The 16,787-nt window shown below is 36.2% G+C and overlaps 1 protein-coding gene across 12 annotated transcripts in view; it reads right to left on the bottom strand.

Moving 5' to 3' along the window:
- The window catches only part of Neo1 (neogenin 1), a 198,757-nt gene that overhangs the window by 128,032 nt on the left and 53,938 nt on the right, over positions 1-16,787 (bottom strand). For all 12 annotated transcript variants that reach the window (XM_003462198.5, XM_005000074.4, XM_005000069.4 and 9 more), the window contains exon 5: positions 15,366-15,502. In XM_003462198.5, the coding sequence (XP_003462246.2) occupies positions 15,366-15,502 (137 nt within the window). The remainder of the gene's footprint in view (positions 1-15,365; positions 15,503-16,787) is intronic.

The following is a 16,787-nucleotide window of genomic DNA, read 5'->3' as shown; positions in this document are numbered from 1 at the left end:
TTGGATTTATCGGTCCCTTGGTTGAGCTGGGACACTGCTCTCTTCCTGCCTCAGGAACTCCTGGTTCTCAGACTTTCAAACACAGCGACAGGAATCTATAGCATCAGTTCTATACCTTTTGGATCTTCAAACTATAGCATCAGTTTTCCCATGTCTCTAGCTGTGACAGATCATGTGACCTTTCAGTCCCCATAATTGTATGAACTAATATCTTACAATAAATTTCTCTCCTTTCCCCTGCTCTCATCCTGACTGATTGTTTTTCTAGTGTATGCTAATGAACTATTCAAATTCCACTATTTACCACTGGTACAGATATCAAGAAATAGCAGTGTACGTAGGTAAAAATATTTGGAATCCAGTTATAAATTAAGATATTTCACAGCAGGTTTGATATCATGCTTTTGTTTCAAGAGAAATTCCAAATGGCTACATTGAAAAAAAAACTTTTTAACCCTAAGATAATGAAAGAAATTATAAAGAACTATTGTTGCACACTAGTTACATATCACTAGGACTCCTAAAGACATGTAAAATAAGGTAAGAAATTATATGAATATTTTAATTTTTCTACTCTAAATTTCTTTCAAGTTAACAGCAAACAAAATTTCCTAACACAATGCTTTAAAAATTCTCTTTAATATGACTAAGTATCATTAACACTGGAAATCAACACTGTTTAGAAAGTATCTCTAAATGCTGCATAGAAGATAGGGAACTATCCAATAAACAGAGGGCGAAGTACTCACCTCATTAGTCATCAAGGAAATGCAAATTAAAGCATTTAGAGGCACCATTATATAACCAACAGGACAACTAAGATTAAGAAGAGTACTAACACTAACAGGCCAGGTTGCAAAGCATCCAAGAGGCATCGTACTACTGGCAGGAATGTAAATCACTGGGAAATGGCCTGGTATATACTACTCAGGAATATTACCTATGAGTTAAAAAAAAGAACACACCACTGACATACATGACAGTGTGGATGAATCTCAAATATGTTATGCTTTGGGAAAGAAGCCTTATACAATATTAGATGAGAAAAATACTTTTACATGAAAGGCAAAACTAATCTTCAGTGAGAAGACTCAGGGAAGTTTCCACAGTGGTGAGAAGAGGATGAGAAGCAGTCTGTGGTATCTTTCTACAGTGACAGTCTTTGTAGAGATTCTGGAAGTCTAAGAAAATACTTTTGTTGGAACACATGAACATCACACTTAAGATCTGTGCATTTCACCACATAAATTTTACTTCAAAAGAAAAAAAGAAAATATAAACAAAACATTAAAATTCTAGCTAATGATACAAATGGTTAAGCATGTAGGTATATCTGCAACTTTTCTGACATTTAAAAATTCAGATAGACTGATGGAAAACCGATAGATATTTGTTAGAACAATTAAAGTAAAATATTGAAGATTCAAGGTTGTGGGCATTTCCTATAAAGTACTTCCAACTTTTCATTATAAAAAATTTCTAACACACGAAAATGTTGAAAATAGTAAGAAAAGATCCCTCCTCCAAAAAGACATTCTTCACTAGCTGTGAATTCTTCTAATTAGGAAATTACTATGGCTAAAATTTTAAAAAGAAAAGCAAAAAGAGTAACATTTTGAAAAAGTAGAAAAAATACTACTATGTGAAATAGAGAAAGTTGCAGTGAGACAGTTAAGCTGCACTGTCCACTCGATTGGCTTGAGAGCAGCCCAAGGGATTCAAGGTGCTTCTGAGGGTCACAGAAGCCTGTATTTGGCCTCTTGCCTCTTCCTCTCTGATGCTGTTCCTCTTCCTGCTTCCTGGCTGCAACAGGCTGAGCACATTTCTTTACCATGCCATCTCTGGCTTGGAGCTTGCCAGCCAGAGACTAACCAATTAAACTATGAACCAAATAAACCTGTCCCCCTTAAACTGTATATGTCACATATTCTGTCCCAGTGATGAAAAGGTGACCAGTACCAACGATTAGGAAAGATCAGGATCAACTCTTCCTGAATGAGTTGATTCTGACAACAGTACAGCTAGCTGGGTCTGGTAGCACATGCCTATAATCTCAGCCCGCAGGAAGCTGGAGCAGGAGGATCAAGTTTATAGCCAGCCTGTATCTACAGTTCAAGGCCAACCTGCCTGGATTACATCACACACTCTATCTCAAAAAACAGCAAGAAAGGGAACAAAGGAGGGAAAATGGAAGGAGGGAGGAACTGATTGATGGAAGTGTTATGGTTGATACACTGTGTCAACTTGAGAAGTTGAGAAGTTTAACTAAGAGATTCATCAAGGAGCCAGGATACTGAGCCTGGGCAAGAGGAGGGCAAGGAGATAGTGTGAGTGCTACACTCATCCTGGGGCAGACAGGGTGGTGGGGAGAGCCTGCTTACAATGTAAGGGAGAAGAAAGTCAGGCTTGTTCTCCTCCTTTCGCTCCTGTTGCTTTGCTGTCTTCTGTCACCTTTAAGCATTGCCTTGGAGCCAGAGGATTATGGACTGACACCTCCATGAACTGTGAGCTACATAAAACCTTTCCTTCCTTAATCCTGGGTGTCCTGTATTTTGTCTCAGCAATGAGATGTAACCAAGACAAGGAAGGAAGGGAGGGAGAAACAAAGGGAGGCAGGTGAAACGAAGGGAGGGACAGAGGGGTAGAAAGGAAAATAAGAAAAAGGAAAGAAGGGAGAAGGAGGCAGGGAGGAAGGTAGGGAGGGACAGATGGATGGAGGCACTGAACACGGACCCTGATCATTTCTTAGGATTTCAGAGTTCACAGGTCGAACGCTGTCCACATAAGCTCTACCTCATAACTAAAGAAGGAAACAGTTTAAGCCCGTGATCATTATTGAATTAGATCTTTCTCATAAAAATTCCTTTCTCAAACCAGGTGTGGTGGCTCACAGCTTTAATCCCAACACTGGGGAGGCTGAGACAGGAGGATCGTTGCATGTTTAAGGCCAGCCTGAGTTAAAAGTGAGCTCAAGGCCAACCTGAACTGCATAGCAAGACCTTTTTCAAAAAGACCAAAAAAAAAAAAAAAAATCTTTCTTGCTCTATTTTTGATTCATGATGTGACATCAAGCCCCCAAGTGGGGCTGGGGATGTAGCTCAGTGCCGAGCAGTACAAAGCCCTCCGTTTGATCCTCATCACTGCAAAAATCCAAGCCAAATAAAACACAAAACATCAAGTGTCAGTCTTCTATCTTCTGTATAAGAATCACTGAAATCAACAAGAATGAAACTTAGAATTCTGGTTGATATATAATCTCATCTTTTATCATCCTAGATTAGAAATGTCTCATTTCTCTGGATCATCTACTGTATCTTTGATGTAAAGGACTATAACTTATTTGCCATTGTTTCTTCAGTGTACCAGGGAAAAACTGTACAAGAAAAATGGTTCTTTTTCAAAGTGTTCCTCTTGAAACTGCCCAGTTCTGTAATTGCTTCATGTCTCTATAGTTACTTTCTTGACCCCCATAATCACGATAGCATAATCAAACATGCAGGATGTCTGATTGTAACAAGATCCATGATCATTAATCTAGCCTTATAACTGATGATCTCACCCAGCTAATCTCATCAGAGAACTGTCAGGTTGCTCTGCTCACCTTTGTACCTTTTGTTTATGCATCATATAAAAAGGCCTAGACCACTAGAAATCAGGGTCTGATATTTTGGGAATGATCCCACTCAGTGTCCATTGATGTAAAATAAATCTGCCTCCAAATCCTGGGTGTTGTTTCAGTGTTTCTGTTTGCTGCAGCAATAGTAGACACTGAATGCACACTGCTTGAAAAATATCTTTAAGACAGGGATGGTAGTGCACACCTTACTCCCAGCTAGGAGGGTGAGGCAGGAAGTTTACAAATTCAAGCCCAGTCTAGGAAATTTAGAGAGATCCTGCTTCAAAATAAAAAAATTAAAAGGGGCTGGAGATATAGCTCAGAGTGAAGGCCTTGGATTCAATCACCAAGTACTGAAAAATAAAACAAAATACCCTCAAACCCATAACCCCTCCCAACAATTTGATATTACTTATAGGATAGTTATTGAAACCTCATATTTGTAATCATCAATATGAAAAAAAAAAAGACGGAGGAAGGGGGGTATGAGGACTATTTCTTCTTTTTCTAGGTTTGATCAGAGTACTTCTATGTTTATCTATATTAAGTATCTGGTTTCCAACTGTGGTTGTGAGTTCTCTGCCCACTCCATCCCCTAAATACTTTGAAAACCACTGTATGATTTCAACCTAAGGCAGATACTGTATGTTCAACTTGCACACTGTGAGCCACATGTGGACCTGGCCACCTAATAATTTAGCTCTGCAAGATCACAAACATTATTATATAATTCTAAGTGATATTTTTCATGACTTGATTGCTAGTCTTCCAGTACAGACCATGCAGGGGAGAACGGAACTCTGTGTAAGGGAGGGCACAGTGTGTGGCCAAATCTGTCTCCTATACTCATCATACACAATACAATCAAAACCCACTTCTACAATGAGTAAATTACAATGATTACCAGTAATCACATTTCCACCTATTTACATGAGTGTAGATATGCCTGTGAAGCCAAGTGTTTGTTACTAAGCAGATAGGTAAGTTTTCTTATTTAATTATTAAACTTGGACTTGTGTTACTTTGTAAAATAAGTTAATATGTTAAAGTAGTTGTATTACTTAAATACATTAACTATGTATTTTATAAAATAAAACCCAAGACAATTCCTTGTACTCAGTATAGCCTAGGCAAGCCAAAAGTTGAACGCCCATTACCTAAGGGATTACTTTGCACAAAGAGGGCAATACTGTACATAAAATCTTAGTTATCATTATAATGGAGGCTGGGAAAAAGCAAAATCGAGATAATTCATTTAGCTTTCTGTCAGTCATTCTCAGAATTTAGACTAGCATTTAATGTACTCAGCTTTCAGATAAGGGTAAGCATGCTACATTGAGATAAGATACTTTTATTAAGACCTGATGGGGTGACATACCATAACTGTATAAAGCAAGCTCACTTAAAAGTATTATCAATCAACACTCACAGTAGGGGGTGACAGTGGGTATGGGAAGAAACTTAAAGCCAGAAAGAAGCCTGTCCCAGACACTGTTCTTCAGTAGGCAAAAATTAATCCATTGATCCATCTGAAGCTTTTGAATTTAATTTTTGGTAAGAAAGGGGGTATTTTTAAGTTCATAAAACTGTTCCACTTCTATTGTTCCTAATTCTACATTTCTTTAATATAGAGGAAGATAGTCAACATTAAAGAGAACAATTAGTTTAGGAGATTGAATATATTTATTATGAAACACGAACAATGTAACTAAAATTACTAAAATTCTTCCTGGCATGGCTTTCTTGATCAAAACTGGGAACATCCTTCTTGAAGTTAAAGAAATACAGTTTAATCAAACACAGTAAATACTATATAAATTTATAATAAGACTGAAATATATTATTAAATAAAAGACAGCTAAAGTTAATGAGCAAGAGGTCTAGATCGTGCTAATTAAGTAAAGCTTGAAATTCTGAGGTCAGGACAAATAATCTAAGAGGCAGAATTATGCCAAGATAATAGCTAAAATCTTCTCATTTATTTCTGGCACGGAATGGACATGACTGTGCCCTCACACTGTAATTTTTACATTTTTTACTTAAAGAATGAAGATTTAGTAACACTATCTCCCTAGATGTCTTAGAGCATCAGGAGCCTAGCATTCATAGATCCAGGTGAGGGTCCAAGAAGCTCTGCAAGGCATGAAAAATGAGGTATGTCTAGCTTGGCTCAGAGACCACAAAACATGGAACCCATAGTCATTTGATGACTGGTGCTTTGGGAAAGTCAACTGAGAGATCGATTAATCTGAGTGACTTAAAGAGAAAACATAAATCCAGGTAAGTACATTGGGAAAAAAAAAATCAGAGAAAGCAAAATCAACAGAAAGAAAGGATACTCTGAACTCCCAGAGCACTTGCTGGAGCAAAGGCATACTTACTGAATGCTCACCATGCACTAGGCAAAATATTAAGCGTATTCTTCATATTACAACCACAAAAAAGACCTGTCTGTATTTTACAAATAAGAAAAACTAAGTTCATATAAACTAATTAACCTGTAAAGAGCATATCACTGTATCTTATTCCTTCCTGAGATGCAGTGCTGACCCTGGTGGTTCAAATACCATAGATTCATTTCTGTACCATTGATACCTGCTTATTTTTCCCACGAACATTCCTCCTTGTTGGAGTTATTTTGGAAGACAAAATCGAAAGAGTTAAATTCTTTCTGTGTTGCATTCTGCCTAATGCACAAACAGCACACAGGCAAAATCATTGGACATGAGAATGGTTTTTCTATTCTAAAGCATTTTTGGGGTCAAAAATCATGCACATATCCCACATAAATGAAGGTTCTAAACTTACATGATATTTCATTTTATTTTACATAGATATTCTGGACTTTGTAGAATACCTAAAAGTTCTCTCCTAAAGGTGGTTAGTTACCATGGAAATGAGGCTACCATGGTTGAGAATAAATTTACATGAACATTAGACAATTATGTCAAGCCTCTAAAATGTGAATTTATCTGAAAGCTAACTTGACTACTGATAAAATATCTATGATCTGCAAACCAGTCCAAAATGATTCAGGTATCAGTGTAGAATTTAAAAATCCAAAGAAACTAACATACTATTGGAGTGGATAACAAGCTACTATTCAACATCTTATGGACAGGTGAGGAAGATATGTTCTGAAGTCCTTTGTTGTTGTAAATACGTAACATCAGGCACTATGCTTGGAAGTAAAAATCAAAAATGGACAGGAACCAATCCTGCTGCAAAGAACTGATAGGGTAGAAAGATACAAACTTTAAAAAAAAAGCAAATGTGATAGGTAAACTACATACACACAAAGAGAAGAAGGAGGAGTATTAAGAGAGGACAAGCAAAAGATCTGCCTAGTGTTTATAAGCAACTAACTGTTGCCTTTGAAATTATATTACTTTAAGAGCAATGGAAATCATGGACTCATCAATTTAAAACTCCAGGTTTCTCTATGCTCAGAGCCAAGAGGTGGTGGGCTAAGTATCTGGTATTCTGAAAATTACAGGAAGAAGTTCTCAAGATGAAGATAAAAGAAGGCTTCTTGCTAAGTGGTTTCAAATAATTTTTAAAAGAAAATTAAGGGAAATGATCCAATTTACACTATAAACTTATGACAAAATGTTAACTCTTACACATTGCTTTGGACCTGTTTTTTCTCATTTAATATGCTCAAAGTGTTTTATCTTGTCATTTAATAGTCTTTTAACATATAATTTTTCTTGGATGTAATGTATTTTGACATGCAGACAGATCATAACTTATTTAACCAGTTGTCTGTTGCTGGTCATTTATAATTTGTCTCTACAAATATATGTCATTGTGATATACATATCCCTGTATAAATGCTTGTACACATAACTGATTAGTTCATTAAAACAAGTAATTAGAAATGGAATTGCTGGCCAAAGATGTACAAGTTTTTAAAGCTTTTTATAAGACTATCAAACTGCCATCCAGAACAGTCAATCTGCACTACTACCAGCAGTACACAAAAATTCTATTTATTGTAATTTTGCAAAGAGAATTAAATTCTACCAGCAAGCAATGAAAAAGAAAATCAATTTAATTTGTATTTCTTACTCTATTAATGAAGCTGAACTCTTTTCAGATCATTTGGCAATTTTTATCTCATTTTTACATTTAAACTATCCCCCTCTGTCAGCTGAAATATGTCTTAATTTGTAAATACTATTTATTAGTCAGGCAGGCATTTGCATCAATGAGCTATATTCCCAGCCAAATTTAGGGAAATTTGTTGCTCTTAGACTCAAGAAGGCATTTTCTTTTTCTTCCTTCCCTTCTCCTTCGCCCTGCCCTTCCCCTTCGCCCTGCCCTTCCCCCTTCCCTTCCCCTTCGCCCTTCCCTTCCCTCCCTTCCCCTCCCCTCCCCTTCCCTTTCCTCCCCCCCCCCTCTCTTTTACTGGGAATTGAAATCATGACCTTATGATTGCCAGGCACTGATATACATTCCTGGCCCACAGCAAGTCAACTATAGTCCCCTTATAACCCAATCACCTTCCAAAGTCCCAACTCTAAACACAAGGCTCTGGGGAGATGTTCTAGACCTAAACTATAACATGCAGCAAGCTTAAGAGTGCAAAACTGTAACTTCATTTGAGAAAACAGCTCCTGAGCCCTCTGCTTGAGAAGAGTTGCTTAGAGAATTGGTGCCCTGGGATTCAGTTCACAGTGCCCAGCCAATCAGGTATTCAGAAGCTTCCTCAGCCACAATTAAAGAAGGCCCAGTTACTGCTTGAGCAGGTGGAAGACCTTGGCATTATCCACGCAGTGCTAGTTTTGCAGGTATGCAGAATACAAAGAGTTGTGGTGTCAGAGAGGCTAACACCAACATATCAGAAGAAGGCCTAGGAGGTTAGGCAGTGTTCCTGAGAGGCCAAAGGTGAAGCTGTGAAAGTGAAGCTAAAAGCCCAGTGAAGACCCCAAGAAGGCGGAGACATCAGGAACATGAAACACCTGCTAAAGAAAGCAGTAGGCAGTATGAGTGAAACCACCCCAAGAGAGAGGGCATGAGGGCTACAACAAGCAACGGCACAACGGCAGGGCTATTCAAGCCCTTTGGAGCTCATTTCTCTCTACAACCTGCCCTGGCAACTGGATATGGAGCTACAGGACTTACTGTTAGCATTACTGGGTTTTGAACTTGCTGTGGTCTGATTCCTTTGTATCTTCCTATTCTTCACTTTTGGAATAGAAATGTTTACTCTGTGCCATTGTGTGCTGGAAGTGTTTAACTTTGTTTTTGAAGCTCACAGCTAAGAGTTTGCCTGAGTCTCAGAGAAGACTTCAGACTTGGACTTTTTAGCAGAGCTGGAACTACTAAAACTTTGTGATTCTCAGAAATGCACTAAATGCATTTTACATGGAAAGGATGGATGTGTGTCTCTTGGGGGCCAAGGTGGTATATTATGGTTAGATCTAAAATGTTCCCCCAATTCTCACTTATATGGAAGGTAATAAGATCACAGTTGACTTGTCAAGAGGTGGGGCTGGGTTGGAGGTGAGTCAGTGAGGACAAGACCTGACAAATTTACCTCTCCTTCCCTGGTTCTTCCTTTCTCTCTCTGCTTCTTAGCTGCCACCATGCCCTTCCTGCCTTAGAAGACTGAAACCTCTAAGAACTGTAAACCAAGATAAAACTCTCCTCCTTTAAGTTGTAGGTGTTGGGTATTTTGTTTCAGTGACAAACAGTAACTAAGAAAATAATCTATGATTTATAAATGATTAAGAGCATTCCCTGTTGATAAGGACCCATCTAACAGTAGTGAAAGCAGACATATAAACCAGTCAATGAAAACTAACTACTAATAAAAAGTTATTTTAAAAACCAATTATGCTGGAGGGTGATGAATTGTTAAAAGCTTCACAGGAAAGTTAGGCAAACCAATTCTGAAGGTTTTTCAGGAACTTGTAGTTGAAGGGATGGGAGAGGGAACACTGGTGCCCCATACTGTGTTCACAATGGGTAGAGATACTTTCCTGTGTGGTGTCCTTAGCAAACACCTTTTCAACACTGACTGTGCAGAGTCTCCATGTGTGCTGTACACATGCCACAAGAAATATGCTTTTTTATCTTGAAGCTAAAAGAACTGAGAGACCTAATAACACTGTGACTGATCATCATGAAGAAGACAGGGAGAAAAGCAGATACTGACATCTTAATGTGGCTAGAAATGAGTAGAGTAGAAGAATAAGAGAAGTGAATGACATTAGGCTGTGGCTTCAAGAAAGATGGTCCAGTTTAAAACTTTAGTAGTAGATTACAGTAGTAACAGGCACTGACAATGTCAAGAGAATGGCCAATTTAGAAGTCACCATTTTGTTCCATAAAACACAAACGAAAAAGCTTCTTTGGTGTGAGGGAGATGTGTATCACAGACAAATTACAACTGTTTTAAAAGGAAAAATATCTTTGTTTTTTTTTTAAAAAAAGCAAAACCCTCATGATCCATTTTAACTGTTATCAACAATCTGAGATGACAGGAAATACACCACAGACTAATTCACGTCACAGCATGTGTGTAAAAATCCCAGAAGTTAATGATAAAACAATAAATTTGAAACAGTTAACAGATGAAGAATGAACTTATAACCTTTTCTGCATTAACACTCACTATGGCATTTCCTATAGCTATAACTTCTTAAAAAAAATAACAAGTTATGCAAGTATGATTTTACATATTTTTCCTCATAAGTTACTTTCTCCATCAGAAAATGTTGAATACTTTCAGTTATGGAACAAGGCTCAAAACAAAAATTTTCCAAATATATTTTTGTACATTACAACTTCTTATCTGTAAACAATAAAAAAGATCTCTCTCACATGATGCACATAAACAGTACAGCTTGAACTCTTACTACTCCCATATTTAGAAACAGAACATTAATACACCAAAAGCCTGACTGCAACATTCAACCATTACTCCACCTTTTTTTAAGAGTTGTCACTATCTTGACTGCTACACCTATAGATTTACCTTTTGCAAAACTTTCTAAAAATGCAATTATGCTGTATTGATTCTTTTGTATTCTACTTGTTTCAAGGGTGTTTATGAGATTTATCCATGTTGTCGAATGTAGCAATAATATGTCAGTTTACACTATGGAAAACATGACATTCTATGATAGGAATATTATTTGTCCATTCCGTGTTTAAACTGTGATTAAACATTGGAATTACAAATCCGTGTCAATTTTGTTTAAATTGTGCTTATGACACATCATTTTCCATTTTGCTTAAGACAGTATCTTCCACCACTTTTGGAGTAAGTACTCAAATAAGAAGTGAAAATACCTCCCAACATCACAGCCCACTCACCATCAACACATTCAGGGTCCAGATGACCTCAGTCTCCCCTACTTCCCTCATACTCTTCTTTTTTTTCAAAAAAGTCTCTCCTGTTTCCCTCATAACCCTCTGTTTTTTCAAAGTTGATTTGGAATAAGGGGAAAAATTGCAAGGATTAATATGATAGGAATGAAAACAAACCTAGAAATTGTGTTCTTTACCTGTAAAACTACTTTTTTTTTCCTTTTTTCTTTTTTGTTGGGGGGGGCGGGTACTGGGGATCAAATTCACGATCTTAAATTTGCCAGGCAGGTGCTTAGGCCTCTGAGCTAAAGCCCCAGCCCAACCTGTAGAATTTTTAACTGTAGAACTTTTGTTAAACTTGAACTTGTATTCCGAGCTCCTAATCCAGCTCAGAAGTCTGCAAAAAGTAAATCCATGAAGAGCTTCTTATGCTTTATAGTAATTCATCTCACCACCAAAAGTTTGGAGAGTAATGAGTACTTTTAATTCTTCCATGAACAATCATAATGTTTCTTGCTTCATATATTTGAAAACATTTACAGTGTTACCTCACTTTTATTTACAAATAATCTGGTTTGCAAAAAATACTTGGCAGAATTTTGTTTTTGTTTCTTGAATTCTGCAATGCATGACAAACACAAATGCAGCCATCATTTTTTGCACAAACACAAAGGTGGCCACTTTCCCCAGATTCACAGAACAAAGTTTGTGAATTGAGGTACCACTGCATTTTCCCTCTGACTCAATATTACCCATGTAGTAATAAAACACTCCAAAAATTTCTGGGTAGTTATTTTGCTCACCAAGATTATCAACGTGTAAGTGCTACTGCACGCCCCGTTTTCAGTTCTCTAAGCCCATGACAGGCCCTCTAAAGCACACAAGTATAACACTCAGCTTCCTGCTGATATACAACAATTTTAACAATTGAGAAGTTAGCATATAGGGTACCATTTCAATGTAAGACAAGAGAAGAAAGAATCTGATAAAGAACTCTAGGTACGTTTTCTAAATAGATTGGAAAGGCTGAGATGGATTTGTAGGAAGACGACAGAACTTGCTTAGTAAATAAATCTGGGTATGATTCTCAAAAATCTAAACTCAACCTTAAATTTCATTAAGTAATACTCCCACTATCTTGTTTTGACTGATTAGACTCTGTTCCCTTCTGTATGATAGTATCAAGTTTGAGGGTATAGTTAACTACTTTGAAGGCAATAAGATTCACTAAGATGCCCATTCTGGTTTGACTATTGTCTCCTTTGGAAGTCCTGTAATGTTTACAATGCTTAAGTTTTATTGGTCTTGTTCTCTACAGTTTTGTTCAACTTTATAATACCTAATGAGATAGACAATTCTTTTTAAGGAAACAAGAGATATTATGGTAACCATTGTTGATAACCTTGTACTCTGTTTTACATCATGTGCTATGTCTATCCTTGGTTTTGACTGACAGCTTTGTTTTGCCGTATTTGACTTTATTCTCTCCCCCCCCAAAAGTAATAAGAACTAAGAAGTAATAAAACCCAAAATGTGTAAATTTTGTTGTAAAAAAGAGAAGGAAAAAAAGTGCTCTAAAAGATACAACAGCAAGTGTGTTTAGGGGTGTTAAATAGCTGACCATATTAATGTTTTTGGTTGGATCATTGAACACAACTGTTTGCAGTCTCACTGTTTGAATGTCCACTTTGTATGCTTTGATACTGTGACTTGAGCAACTATCTCTAAGATGATAATATGTAATCTATTAGCTGGTGATTTCTTACTGTTTTGTTTTGTTTTGTTTTTTGTAGTTCTGTATTACTTGTACCCTTACACCGCTTTGTTTTGTTTTGTTTTCTCTCTTTTTCCTTTTAAATAAAATTTAAAAAAAAAAGAAAGAAAGAAAGAAAGAAATACCAAGGAGGAAAGAGTTCTGTTCTATTCTGTACCGTAAGATGCTATCAGCAATTAGTTTTAGTTCTGAGCAACACATCACATATTCTGGAGGAAAAAAAAAAGTTCTTAATTATTGCCAATACAAAGAATTAGGAAAAATGTTATCTTTTAAATGTGTTTTTTTGACTACTAGTCAGAACACCATCTACTGATGAAAAAATGCAGATACCTAACAAACACCTGTGAATTGCTTGTTCACATTCTTTCTTTAGTTTATCTTTATCTTAAAAATTGGTGTATGAAAGTTCTATGGCCTTATTAATGTGGTCATGCCCGATCTCATCTGAAAGTCCCTTGTATCTTAAGGATGCTGACCTTTACTCAGATGTGATACAAATACTTTCCCCTACTCTATCATTTGTACATAGCTTTTACTGAGTGTTTTTGTACATAAATTTTTTTAGAAAGTCTTTATTCATAGTCAATTTTATTTGAATTTTGCTTATAACAAATTATTTTCTGCTTTGCTTAACACAGTTATGTTCCACCAGAAGATTCCACTTTCTCACTTTAGACCTATGGCGTGAAGTAAACACCCAACTTCATTTACTTTCAGTTAAATGTCCACTATATCAATGCCATTTAGTAACCAATACTTTCCCTTGAACTGATTGCTAGTTTTATTATTTTTAAAGTTACATAACCACCTACAATAGTTAGATATATTATTTTCTATCATCTATTCTAATGCCTATATCATGTTATTTTGACAAAGAAGGTTATGGTAATGTTTAGTATCTAGAACCCTTCCCCTTTGTCTTTTCTCTTATATTCTCATACAGGGCACTTTTTCAAGGCACAGATTTCAAGATGGAACTGGATAAAAATTGCAAAGTATGCATTATGTACATTTAAAAATGAGTTTATTTGACATACAGAATTTCAATTATGTTTCATTGAGTGAAAAATAATAAAAGAGTAGGAAAAAAATGATATGGATAACTGTCTTGTGATGAAACACAAGGGTGGAAGGAGACTAAAAATTATGGCACACAGTGCTCCTTATCTGAGGTTAAGTGGAGGGAACTGAGGCACAGGACATTAAAACAGAAAAGACTGTTAGGTAAGACTTTTATCAATGGAAAAACAAAGAGAAAAGATTCACTAACACATAGAGACCAAAAAAAGATGGGAGTTTACTAATATTCTACTTAGTCAATTTTACCACACAGACTTGAAAAACCAACTTGATCATTCTACAACACTATGTCCTATATTCGACCTTCGCTCTAGTCAATAACACAGACTGAGCTTAACAGATGTTTTATTTATATGAATTCCATGGCCGGTTTTTTGGATTTTCAGATACAAAGCCACCGACAAACAGCAAGAGAATATAAGCATCCTATTCCTTCACCAGTTTTGAAACTTCAGCACTGTGCTCTCCAATTCCTCTGAAAAATACATTTGAACACACTGGTAACTACTGGCAGTAGGAGATGTACCTACTCTTAAACTCAGCACTGAAACCCACAAAATGTACTAAGAGAAATAAATTTTCATATAAAACAGAACTAACAGGTTGCTGGCAACCCCAAACCATGTATCACAACATACTCTATCAAAAGCAATATAATTTGAAGCAAGCTGATAATAAGTACCACAAGCTAGCCTACACTATTGCATATCCAGGCACTGCTGTATTTGCCTAAAATTAATCTAAAAGAGCCTAGTGATTTTTACTTGAAACGAAGATGAATAAGGGTATAGTAAAATGATAGGAAAGAGAGCAAATACTCTTTTGAGGGTACATTTCCATACCAAAAAACAGGAGGGGAGATAGAGGATAAAGAAAAGCTATGTATAACTCATCTTTATTTTCCCTGATTTCTAAATCTGAGAACCTGTAAGGGGTATATGGCGGAGGTATGTAGAGAAGAGAACAACTATAATGTCAGTGATTGTCAGCATTAACTGAACTAAGAAAAATAAACCTCAATCATCAAATCAAGTTAAATGGAGAGTCACTGTGTACTCCTAAAGGGGTGACCTATACATCTAAAAAGGGAAGATGAATTCTGAGAGACATGGCTCTGAAAACAAACTTCTGTAACAAAGCATCTTGAGACATGGAAGATGAACAGAACCTTCCAGATGCCACAAATCACACACTCCTCCTCCCCCATACCACCACCACCACCACTACTAGTAAAAATAGCAGTACGAACACAGAGTTTTATATTGTAGTTGCTATTCCTGGAGTTTTATAAGGTATCTCTTAATCCTCCAAGCAATCCTAATGAGGTAAGTTAACTCTGTCTCCATTTTATAGATGTGGAAAATGAGATTCAGAGTGGGTCAATGTCCCACTGTTGTATACTTAAGAAATGTAAGACCCAGAATTGGTATCCTAGCAGTATGGTCTAAAACTTATGATTTTAACTGTTATGCTATACTCCTTTCTCAGATTTATGCTCTTCCAAATTTATGTTAAACAGCAGACCCATATAATACAGAGGATTTTTTATTGAAACAGTATATATTTACATACCTTGCACCATAAGCTCTGCTTGAGCTTCAATGGTCTCATTTCCATTATCAGCTATACAAAAATATGTCCCAGCATCATCTTCAATGATATCACGGATCTCCAGGCTACCACCTGCCAGCAAGACCAATCTTTCAGAGCTGCACAAAAAATATTGGTACCTATCAGTATGAGTAAAATAATACCTGTGAACTCTCCATATAAAACAGAAAACATCTCAACAGTATTATTATGGACATGGCTACAAATGGACCCAGATTAACATAAAATTATCCAAATTTGATACCAATTTGCTTTCCTTATATTTTTCATGGCTATAACAAATACAAATCAAATTTTATAATGAATTCTGGCACTCCTAGTTATTACTAAAAGGATATTACTTTTGTGGTCAATTCCATATCCCCTAGCCCATCCCTGTCTCCCTACTCTGGCCAGTTTTTTGGAAATGAGGTAGTTTTCAAGTCAAGAATCCACCTGAGGCTCATTTCACCACAGCTATATGCTGAGATACTAACAGAAAGAAAAAATTATGAGGACAAATGTCACACCAGAAACAGTAAGTCATGGAAAGACAGTTTCTAATGGTGGCTTGGATAGGAAAGCGAGGGAATGAAGGGAAGGGAGAGAACAGGACAGCTGTTGGAGAACAACTACTTGGGTGTGGTACTGAGCAAAAATCAGTCACCAACTAATGATGGTGATGAATACTGATTCAATACTATAAAGCATTATGTTTATTTAGAGAAACATTAATACTATAACATTGAGAAATCAAAAATCAATATGCTAATAAGAGTTTTACAAAATGAACAAGTTTAATTTGGAGAATTAAAAATTAAACCAATCATGCAAAGGAACTTGACAGAAAGCAATTCTACAAGTGCATAATTAAAGCTGCCACTTTAAAAGTTGCCTTCATAGCCAACATAAATGCTAAATATAGCAATAAATACAATACTAAATACATAATTTAATGTTAAGCCCCTATAAAGTGGGCTATCATAAGCTAACTTTTTCTTTCAAATCTTAAGTGTTACACATTAACTGTATTTATGCTCAACAACAAAAAAAGTTTTTGATTATAATTTGGTTTTTCATTTAGAATTCCTTAAAATTAGAGGCAATAACTATGTGATATTTGCTCCATTTGTAATTTTCATTTTAAGTAAATAAAGTGCTACTCTGGTTTAAACCAGAGTACACCATATATCCAGGTCATTGGTCTTACGGACAAACAAGATTAAAATCTGGATGGAGAAAGCTGAAAATAAGAATCAGGATTAATGACTTCTCCAAGAAATACTACCCTGTAAGGTCATGATTAAATTTTATTAAGTAATTTTTCTATCTGAGATGGCTTAATCATACCCTCAAATTCCAACCTTATGTGATGAAACAGAGAAGCAAGTTATCGTATAATGG

The sequence above is a fragment of the Cavia porcellus genome, unplaced genomic scaffold (assembly GCF_034190915.1).
Source record: "Cavia porcellus strain 051 isolate PalLab524CR breed Dunkin Hartley unplaced genomic scaffold, mCavPor4.1 scaffold_38, whole genome shotgun sequence".
Classification (NCBI taxonomy): domain Eukaryota; kingdom Metazoa; phylum Chordata; class Mammalia; order Rodentia; family Caviidae; genus Cavia; species Cavia porcellus.
The sequence above is the reverse complement of the archived record's forward strand: the minus strand, read 5'-3'. Positions and strand labels throughout refer to the sequence as shown.